At 26.3% G+C, this 11,788-nt stretch overlaps 1 protein-coding gene across 1 annotated transcript; it reads right to left on the bottom strand.

The window, feature by feature from the left end:
- Nucleotides 1-1,564: 1,564 nt before the first annotated feature.
- On the bottom strand, nt 1,565-8,041 carry LOC114121374 (lamin Dm0-like). The gene is made up of 9 exons (XM_027983676.2): nt 7,314-8,041; nt 6,026-6,146; nt 5,229-5,366; nt 4,987-5,172; nt 4,759-4,899; nt 4,291-4,683; nt 3,996-4,229; nt 3,841-3,936; nt 1,565-3,107 (listed from the first exon to the last, which is right to left on the bottom strand). Exons 1-9 carry the CDS (start codon nt 7,715-7,717, stop codon nt 3,069-3,071), a joined length of 1,752 nt encoding a protein of 583 aa, XP_027839477.1. The 5' UTR covers nt 7,718-8,041; the 3' UTR covers nt 1,565-3,068.
- Between the last annotated feature and the right edge of the window lie 3,747 nt (nt 8,042-11,788).

An 11,788-nucleotide genomic window follows, 5' to 3' on the forward strand; every position in this document is an offset into this window, starting at 1 on the left:
TAGTTTGTAGTTTACCTTTACCTACTTCTTGTCAAATCATTATAATTTTATTATTTAAGAGAATTTTTCTCCTACACCTATAAGGCTATAACATTAAGAAAGTATTATTTAATAGGTACCTAATTTATAACTTTTTATTTATTAGTAGGTACTATGTACTATAACTATAATATACAAAGTAATCCATTAAATTCATTACAGTATACATTATTTTAGAAAATACTGAAATTCATGAAAATATTTCTTTTATTTAATTATAATTAGCTACAAAACTATACTTTTGGAAAAAAATTATACTCTTTGCTATAATTTTTTAAGTTTCAATACTTGAAAGACAATATAAATTTTATTTTGTATTTTCTGGAGTAGAATATTATTAAATAAAGTAATAGGAATCACAAAATTTAAATTTTGGGCAAGTTCCTAGTTTATTAGTTGTAACTTATAAGTATGTTAAGTTAAAACTAATATACTATATACTACTACTCAACCAACATTCATTATTTATACATCAAAGTAATTTGCTATGTTCTACTTTGAAATAAAGAATTCTAAAAAATGAATAATTTAATGATTTTCAAAAATATCCAGGTATAAAATTATGTAATATTTCAGAAAAATTTTAATTAATTTAATAAAGTGCCATGTAAAATAGATTCCTGGTACATTTCTTTGTAGAATTATCGTTTATCACTTTTGTATAGCCAGGAGTGGACTGGCTGGGATATTGGGATGCTATAAACTCCCTTGCCCTAAAATATATTTGCCCATATATCGGTTTAAATGTGCCTTGATTACTCAACACTTAAAAAATCAATGTGAGTTTTGAAGGCGAAAGTTACAATATTCTAATAAAGTTGTAGGTAGATCTATAATTTATAAAATATTAATAACAATTATAAAGAATACTAAGAATAATAATTTTTGTTATTTGCCCTTTAATTAAATAGCATCCCTTGCTCTTTTTTACCAATCCACGCCTGTGTATAGCAAATAATTATCTAAATTAAATCAGAAAAGCCTAATATAATGAAAAAATAATAAACAAATATTGAATTTATTTCCAGACAATATAGTTTTCTTACTTTTTAAATGTTACTAAAAAAAATAAAAATAAAAAAATGATTTACAAAACTGAAAAACCAGTTTTTTAATCAATAGCTAAGGCAAACAAAATGTCCATATTTTTTTTATTTATTGGAGACTAAATATACCCACTAGATTTAAAAACTATGTTTGTAGTAAAAACATTTTCTCACAACATATTATAATACATGTTCTGTCAAATTATTTGAAATCAGTAGGGTTTATTTCTACCATTATATTATTATGTACTAACACCTTATAAATACATAATAAAGTACACCTATTTGTTTATTTCAAAAAAAAATGTTGACTGTTGAGTATTATAATTATAGAGATATGAGTGAATGGCGGAAAAAAAATCTGTAGCTACTTTACTCTCCCAGCACTGAAAATAATTAATACATAAAGGTTTTTTTTTTAAATATTATCCAGACTAAAATAATTTTTAATTAATTTCATGAATAAACAATTGCCAATATTAAATAAATCAAAATAATACAATTTATTTAAATAAATAATCTTACTTTAAAATAAATAAATTAATATATTTAATTTTAAGTGCATAATCAGTAGTACTGTTTTTTACACTAATTGAACATTTATCATATCAGTTATGAACTGATAAAAATTACATTTAGATTCATTGTTAGTAAATTAACTTATAAAGTGGAAGTACCTAAAGCTAAAAATTAAATGGCTTTAATGCTTATAAATAAAAAAAAAAAATGTATAAATCAATTTAATCAATATATAATAATAACTTATAATAAATTAATGTATAAAATAAATTGTAACTAACAAATAAATAATTTTTGACTACATTCTCAGTTTCTGTTTTATCTAGAAGAAAAAAATTACAACAACTGTATGAACCGATTTTAATATATTAAGTCATTAACAAAACACGAAGCGCAAAACGATTATAAAATCCATAAAACTAACTTATTAGGGTATACATTCAACGTAAAACTATAGCAGCCTTTATATGAAATAAATTTAATATTTTTAAAATGATTAAAATTAGGAAACATAAAATATGTTTGATAAATAATTTATATTTACTCTGGAAGACAAAATGAAGATATAACTTTAATTTTAAATTAAAGTAGGTATAGAAAAATATATAGCTTTGTCATGGTAAAAATAAAACTTTGGCCTTATAACATTAGTAGGAAATTATTTTGTAACTAATATAATAAATTATAGCCTGCAAGAAATATTCAAGACTAAATGATTTACTATTAAAATAAGTTCCGTTTAAAATAAGTGCTGTTAGTACATACTAAATACATACATTTTCTTTAATCCAGTATTAAATTTCATGAATCAGTAAACAGAACTTGTTCTAATATAATATTAATCACAAAAAAAGTTTAACCAATTATACAAGGAAAGCATTATCTTTAATTAAATTACTAGGACCATATTTAAATAACAGTTATTTATTATTAATGGTAATATTTGAATCATAAATAATTAAAAAAAATAATAATAATAAGATCTTTGTACATGATCGTTTTACAACATTGTGTAAAGTTTAACACAAAAAATGAGCTTTTGACTTAATATCATAAAAATATTATTTTATTAAGTACAATTTAATATATGTATAAATGGTCACAAAATTATTTATTTTTTACTTCATACAATTTAAAATGTGATCAGAAATTCAATTTCATATTTATTTTGAATTTAATCAGTAATTTAGTAAAATATTTACTCTATAATTTTTTTTTTTTTTTTTTTATGGATTATTTAATGGTGTATAAAGCAAAATACAAAAAAAAAACGTAAAAATAAAGTAAGTAAAATAATAATAATAAATATTAGTATAAAAAAAAATATGGGCTTAAAAAAAAAATTAATGACAATTAAAAATCAATAATTAACACGTGATAAACTCTGATTAACTACAGGTGTTTTTTTCAATTTTTATTTGAGGGTCGTTCTTATTACTAAAATTGTATATTGAGTAAATATCTTCACATGATAACACATTTGTCGTTAGTTTGAGGATCACCCTAAAAAAATATTTAAAATTAAAATAATGCAATATAGTAATTTATAAAAATGTGTTTCACTTAATACCTATACTAGGTTAGGTAATATGGTATAGGTATTAGGTTATATAACCCACAAATAAAAGTATGTACAATACTTTCCTTAAACCAATCTATATTCCAAACAATTTATTTATAAAACACATATAATATAGTTGAAAAAAATATAAATTAAATCACAAATCTCTATATAATCTTTTATCTATAAATTACGCAAAATTGAGATGTGATAAAAACCCAAGATAAATATATTTTTGTTTTTCCTCATTTTTAAAACTGTTTTGCAAAAAATATACATATTTTTTATTTATACATTGTAACAACTAATGAAAATGTCTAAAATGATTAAAAGAACACTTATAAAATATGTTTTATTAGTTTAAAAGTTTGTGCTGTTTTAAAAATAATATTGGACTTAATTTGTATCTTAATTGTTCATTGAATTATGGGGAATTAAAAGACCATATTTAAATGTGTAAATTTTGTCTATTTTACATAATGATCTATTTATTTTAAAATTATAATACTAATTGTTTTACTATTCTATCATAAACATATTTATGTGCTAAGTCTATAGCAAAATAAGAAATTAAACATGTTTTTTTTTTCAGTTCTTAAAAATAAATTTATAATTTTTGTTAAAATATACTTTAATTTAATTCACACAAGGTAAAATGTGTTTTTTGCTACTTACTGGTTGATGGAACAATTCTGTTTCATAATCACCATATCCTTCATTGCCTCGTGAATGAGAAACCTGTCCTTTTTTAAGTTCATGAGTAGCTACTTCCTAAAAAGAAATATTACACAATAATAATACATATAATAATTTATTTACAATTTGCATACTTGTCCCTCGGGATTTAAAAGTATTGTAGCCATAAGTTCACCAACAACCCAAGCTTGAGTGTTCATGACAATTGATCCAGCACTAGGTTCATGTATTTGATTACTGGCAGTTGATGACCATATAGTTAACCAATTACCAGCGCCTAGTTTTACTGAACGATGAAACTTGAACACAGTAGAAACATTTTGCTCTGCAGTAGTACGTACTAATTCATATCCACTCAATGCAAATTCCTAAATTATTATTATTTTATATTTTTTAGTTAAGACATAAACTCGAATATTTCATTTTTACCTTAGATCCTTTGTTGTATAATTTTACGAATTGTCCATCTGGACACACTTCACAAATTTCAATATCACCAGTTGATGAAGCAGTGATAACATTAGAAAATTCATACTCTGTTTCATCACGTTGAAATAATTTTCTTTTCTTTCCTCTTGGACTACCTACTACAGATGTATTTGGAGTAATACTCAACCTTCTCTCTTCACTCTCCAATAATTTTCGATAAGCACTAATTTCCATATCCAGTGCCACTTTTATATCCATTAAGTCTTGATATTCTTGTACCTTCTGGGACATATCATCTTGCATAGCTGTTAATTGTTGGTCAAGTCCTTGAATTTCAGCCATATATTTGGTTCTTTGAAGTTCTTTTGATCGTTCTAACTCAGTAATTTTCCTCTGAAAAAAAATAAATATTTTTACTATTTTTTTTAAAAATTAAAATTTAATAAAAATAAATAATTGTTTATATACCAAATAATCATTGTTGGAAGATAATAAATCATTTATTTGTTGTGTTAATTCAGCAACACGTGAATTAGCCATATTGATATCTTCCTGAGCTGCTTCCATAGCTTTTTTTTTACGTTGCAATTCATTTTCCAAATTTTGAAACTATAGTGTTCAAATTGTTTTTTATAAATTCAATAAGTACTATTATTACTATTATTATTATTATTATTATTAAAATATTGAATATACCTTGCTATCAAATAAATCAGAAATTTCTTTCTTGTTTCGTTTAACATCTTCTTCGGCTTGCTGTCGTAATGTTTGTAATTCAGATTGAAGTTTATCTTCATACTCTTTAATTAAACGTCCATCAACTTCAGTAATAATTTCAGTACGGCGACTAGTTCTTGTATCATTAAGTTGTTGTTTATGAACCTATAAAAAATTTTTATGCAAAAAAATGTCATAGAAAAAATATGTGTTAACTTTACCTCTTCTTTAAATTTGAAATTTTCTTTCAAGCTTTGTAATTTATTTTCAGCTGTAACTCTTTGCAGAATTTCTTCTTCTAATGTTTTTTGAACATCCTTAACATTTTTCTTTTCTATTGTTAATTCTTTGGTCAATTTCTGTAAGAAAATTCAAAAATAATTTTATTGATGACTGTATTATAATAACTTATCATACTATAAAAAAACAAAAACATAACTAGTTGCATGTTCACAGCTAAATATTGTTAAGCTTTATCAACATCCCTAAATCACAAATCATTTTATGTTTAGCATACATAATCCACTCTATCATGTCTTTAATAAAATATGGTTTGGGAAAAACTTGACTGAAAATATACTCAAGTAAATAGAGAAGAATTTACTCAACATAAATTAAATGCAGAAATTTATGAACTGTTTTACTGAAAAAATAAATGAAAAAACTAAAAACATCTTAATTTATTTCTTTACCAACCTACAAAGTACTTGAAATTATCAAATATTGCTCCAGTTTAAATAAAAATCTGATGCAAATCCATAACAGCCAGGAAGGCACTGAATTCTTACCCCCTCCCCCTCAAAAAATAAAATAATTAAATTTTAAATATTTAACCCAAGAAAGATAATACTCAGCTTCTTGTAGTAATGATTTTCAAAAAATAAAATTTCTCAGTGGACATTTCTTATCCAATTGTACCTACTTAATAATATCATAATAGCTTAATACTTAGGGCTAACATATCCTAATTTATTTAGTTTTAAACACTCAAAATTATCATCAAATAAATAATACTTGCCTTATTAGTGTCTTTTAAATTCTTATTGTCAATCAAAGTTTGACCATATTTAGAATTTAATTCATTAAATCGAGCTACATACGGTGTAGTTTCTTTCAATTCCTTTAAAGCTTTATCGAGTCTGAAATAATTAAATACTCAATGAGTGATCTAATACATTATAAATAACATTGACTAATTCTTTAGTATAAAATATGATTAACAATATTTAATATTTTATTATCAGGCAATAATTGTTCTGATAATATATAATTATAGATTAACAATTTCAGTTAAGACGTTGATAACTTGCATTTTTTTCTTTAATCCTATACTCCGCACCACGAGAGAAGGAACCCGTGTCCCGACCAAATTGCAACCGACTCCGCGCATCCCTACGAACTGTAGAGGACAAAGTGGGGGATACAGAGCCTAGTAACGCTAGCTGCCGTCAGTCTGCATGCGCGAAATGGGTTCCTTCTCTCGTGGTGCGGAGTATATACCTACAATCCTATTTTAGCAAAATTTGTTTCATCTTTTTGGATATAGAATGTATTAATTTAATTAAGCATTTTTAGGCACTTTTAGCTATAAATTAATTTTTTACATCATTTATTGTAGTTTTGAACAAAGCGAGAGGCATTTTCTCAAATTTAAGATTTTTAAGAAAATTTGTATTATAATCAAAACAATAATTGTATTATTAGTATTGTGGGATTTTTGTTGTGATTAAACTTATCGTGTATCGGTAGGATTTACCATACACACATTATTATAACATTGTATTAATACGTATATTATGTGTATTAATAGGTACCTAAATATTTTTAAATTAAATTATTTTCATTTTTTTAAGTAGATTTGTTTTATAATTTGTTAAGAGCACTATGACATTATTATTTTTTTTTTTTGGGGGGGGGGGGGACATTTTTGAGTTTAAGTCAAAATCCTATTTCTATTTATAACAAAAAAGTTTTTTCACAATTTGATATTAACTGGGAATCAATAAACATGTTTATGATGTATTATTCTATTATCTGACAATACATTTTTATCTTTATTATGTTATCAAATTTAACATCATGTTATAAATGAAAAACATAAAACATGTTATATTTTGAAAAGCCATGTTTATGATATAGAATATCTGTATCTATATTATATTTAATTACTAATTACTAGTTACAAATATACATTAGGTATACCTGAACAATAGGTAATTATTATTTTTTTCTCTAATATTACATCTAAAAGGTATTTAAAATTAACAAAAAATCGATCACAGCTGTAAATTAATTGTGGAACTTACTTTGTTTTGAGCTCTTCGATTTCCAAAGTTTTACGCCTATTCTCCAACTCGAGGCGGCTCTTTTGTTTAGCTTCACGATCCAACGCATTTCTTAGATCCTCAAGCTCAGACTCAAATAAAACCTTAACGTTGGACACCTCCCGAGTTGTCACCTGCTCCGAAGAATGAAGCTCTTGGGTCAATTTTGAGTTTTCAGCTTCCAAGTACTTGACGCGGTCAATATAAGCGGCTAAACGGTTGTTCAAATTCTGTAGCTCGTGTTTCTCCTGAATACGGCTAAACCTGGTAGGGCTCAATGTTGCCGTCCTCCTGCTCTTCTCGCTATTGGTAGTGCTGGTTGTAGACTCGTCCGGTTGAGGAGTGTTCCTGGCCGCGCCGCCTTTTCTCGATGCCCTCTGCGACATTTCAATGGCCGGTGTTCAATCACCACCACTATTCAATAATTCGCATAAAACGCGTGCAAAAGAAAATGTACGATAAAAACACTTCGAAATCGGAGCGCGAAAAAGTTCGATTTTTTTTTAATTACAATTATTATAAACGAATTAACACGGCCAAAAGCATATTAGTACACTAAATATTTACCGTCAATAAGCCGCCGGGCAAGCTATAGTGTATACACAAAAATCTTAACGGGGGTCGGAAACCCACGCCTACAAGCCGCGAGACGCCGACTCGACTTTTTCAGTGTGACCAACTTATTCAAAAAAGCGTTAGTGCCATAGGCTTTATAGTATAAGGTCTATGGTTAGACGTGCTTAAGTAATAATTAAGTATTTTTATTATTCGGCAATCGGCTCAGTCGGCTCTCGGAGTTTTAGTTTCGGTAGTCGCCACTTGCAAGTCACTACTCACTACTTTAGTCTATACAGTCTAGTATATTTTTCTATGGAAGTCAGTACTCACTACTCACTAGTCACTACTCAGTTGTCAGTTGTAGTCTCACTATAATGACTAATGAGTTATGAATGACCCGTTAGGCTTAGATACATGAAACAAGTTTTAACATAATATTTACATATTTTAGGTACGTGACGTAATTATATAACCGTGAACGAACGACACTCGTTGGTCGCTGGTCGCTGTATAACATAAAACGAGTGACTGTAGTGACTATGTGAGCATGGTTTATAGATAATAATTGTGAATTATCTATAATATTTATGTAATATATATACCTATCATATTATTATATTTTAAACCATGTGTCATGACTCATGAGTACCACGAGTCACCAACCACCAATGACGGTGGTACCTAATATCCTAATATTACTTGCCTTTACTGGTTTACGATTACCTATATTATATTTCGTTCTCTTATTCTCTATAACTCTGCTTATTGGTTCCTATTTAGTATTAATTTATATTTTAAAATTATTTTATTTTTTTTTTTAGTACTAGTGGTAGTATTTGGCACAATTCACAAACAACTTAAATATTTGCTACCTGTATATTCGTGCTAGAGAGCCTATATAATGTTCATACTATTGAGAGTCACACGAATAACCAATCGCTGTAATACACTAATACACTATAATTTATGGTCCATAAACGATTTGTGATTGTCCGGCATAATAATAAATTATACAAATTCCATTTTTTCCACGATAATACGTCATTTATTTGGTTAGAATTTGTTAGTATCAATAAAATATTAATATTAATATTAAATGTTTATACATTTATAATACCTATGATGATAGTTCATATTATCAAATTACGTGAAAACACGTAACTATGTGTCTCGACTCTCGAGCGTATATGTATTGTGTGGCATGTCGCATGTGCTATGAATTATGCATGAAGGTCTCCACAGTCCATAGTATATAATATAGGTATTATATTTACACACATAATCAAATATATACTTATAGATATGACTAAAGTAATGCACTAAACCAAATTATGGTGGGTTTGTTTGAAAGAATTCGTTGTTCTACGTTAAGACAGTAAGTTGAAGGTCAATTTCGAAAAAAAGTCATTTGTGATGAAGATAAAAGCATGAAGCTCTAGCCTCCACTTTATCTTCACATACGACCTATATACCTAATTTTGCATAGTCAAGTATCTGTAGATATGTTAATAGCTTAACTTATATTATTTCTACCCTATAGTAAGATTTTTGTACTATTTTTATTCAACAATTTTGTGTGGAAAAAATATACATTATAATTATTATAATTCTCATTTTTTGTATGCAAAATATATGAAACCGTGTATTCATATATAAAACTTATTCGGTTAACTAATTCTAATAAGTATCTTGAACACAATTGAAGTTAACTGCTTTAGGAAAGAATGTCCAACTTTAAATAATTTATAACATTTTTGTAATCAATATATTTAAAAAAAAAGCAAGTAAGTGGGTACCGCTCTGCTGTACATTAGGTGCAGTATGGATTATTATTATATATTATAGGAGTGTTAAATTTGAATCCAATGATAGGTATTAATGTATCATTGCATACGAAAAACGATTCTGAACGAAGATAATTTTTCAGCCTAGGATATCATTTCGAATGGTTGGTGATTGGTGAAAAAGGTGGTTTATGTTTCAATGGCCTGAATACACAACATTTTTTATGAATTATACCTACAAAATAATTTGCAAATACTCATGATTTTGACGAATTTTTGTCAATATTTGAACTTCAAATGCTAATAAAAAAAAATTGTGCCTATGTATTCTTATAATTTTTTAACCACTATAAGAATAACTTATGAGGAACTTAGTATTAAATTTTCAAGTATTTTGATTTGATCAAAAAAATTTTATCGACTTCAAAAAAAAATGTTCATTATTAATACCTAATATTTTTTTCAAGTAAAAATATTTGAAATAATTTTGTTGGCATTAAATAATAACTGAAATAAAGATAAGATGAATAATCGATTACGATACAACGTTTGGGTCTTCATAATATTATACCTAGGTTATCTTAATTACTCTGTAACAGTCAGTTATGGTTATCAACATACCACTCAGTTACGTAGTCGCTTTGTTCGTAAATCGCGAATATGCCAAATATAATAGTAGTTCGATTTGTAACAAAATTTTAGAATGGATTTCCTCGAATATATTTATACATTTTAGATTCTGAACGAAGTGATGAATGCCGAATGTATTGATTTTCTAATGATGTGTTTTTTTTGTGTCTGTGTACAGCATAACTACCTATAGTCGAAATAATGCTTCAATTTCATACTTTGGGGGTGTTTTCTGATGGAAAAATGAATATCCTTGGTGCATTATAGAGGTAAAAAGTAAGCACTTTCCAACAGTTTTCAAAAAAACCGAGAAAAACAAAAAAAAAGTAACGGATAATTAGAAATTGTTGTGCAAAACTGTTTTTCAACCAAATCGTTTTTTTTATATGATTGTAACTCAAAAACTAATCACTGTAAACACATGAAATTTTTACCACGTGTTTATATAACCATTATTAATACATGGCTAAATTTTCAAAATATTTTGACTTTTTTGACTTATTTATAGAGTATAGATCACTATAATATATATAATATTCGATTTTTCTGAGAATTTTTTTTTGAAGTGTCGATAAAAAAATTTTGGATGGCAAATAAAACTTGAAAATTTAATACAATAGGTTCCTAATGAGTTGTTCTTATTGTAGTTAAAAAAAAATCAAAAATCGTTAGTCACAATTTTTTTTATAAGCGTTTATAGTTCAATTTTTTACGATATATGTCATAATAGTTGAATAATCATAAAATTATTTATGTTTATATCTAAGGATAAAAAATTCAACACTAAGTTTTCCACAAGTTTTTCTTCAAGTAGCTATAGAGAAAACTCGAAGCATCATCATAGGAAAAGTTTTAAGAACGTTTGAATTTCAAATTTTTACGAAATAGCGTAATTATAACGATTTATTTTCAAACGATTTTAAATATTTGTTATCATTCAAAAAGTATAAATCGTAGATACTTGAAAATTTCACCAGTTATTTAGATTTGCATTTTCTTTACATGATTTAATTTTCAAAATATTTCATTTAATTTAATTCTATTTAAAATATTCGTTTTTGTTTAAATTTTTTTTTTATAAATATCGATAAAATATTTTTGCTGAGTCAAAATACCTACTTGAATATTTAATACGGAATTCCCCATAAGTTAAGCTTATAATAATTATAAAAGAACTTAAATTTTGGTGTATTCAGATTTCAGGCCAACATATACCACCTTTTTCACCAACCACTAGAAATTATATCCTAGGCTGACAAATCATCTTTGTTCAGATTTTCAAAATCGTTTTTTGTATACAATGATACTTATATCATTGGATTCAAATTTAATACATTCATAATAGTGACCTACTATACAGCAGAGCGTTACTCACTAGGTCCTTTTTTTTAATTATTAATTACATAAAAAAAAGCGGACAAGTGGGTACCGTTCTGCTGTACATTAGGGGGTGGGGTGGACCTCGGACTAGGGTAGGTTAAATTT

The sequence above is a fragment of the Aphis gossypii genome, chromosome 2 (assembly GCF_020184175.1).
Source record: "Aphis gossypii isolate Hap1 chromosome 2, ASM2018417v2, whole genome shotgun sequence".
Lineage (NCBI taxonomy): Eukaryota > Metazoa > Arthropoda > Insecta > Hemiptera > Aphididae > Aphis > Aphis gossypii.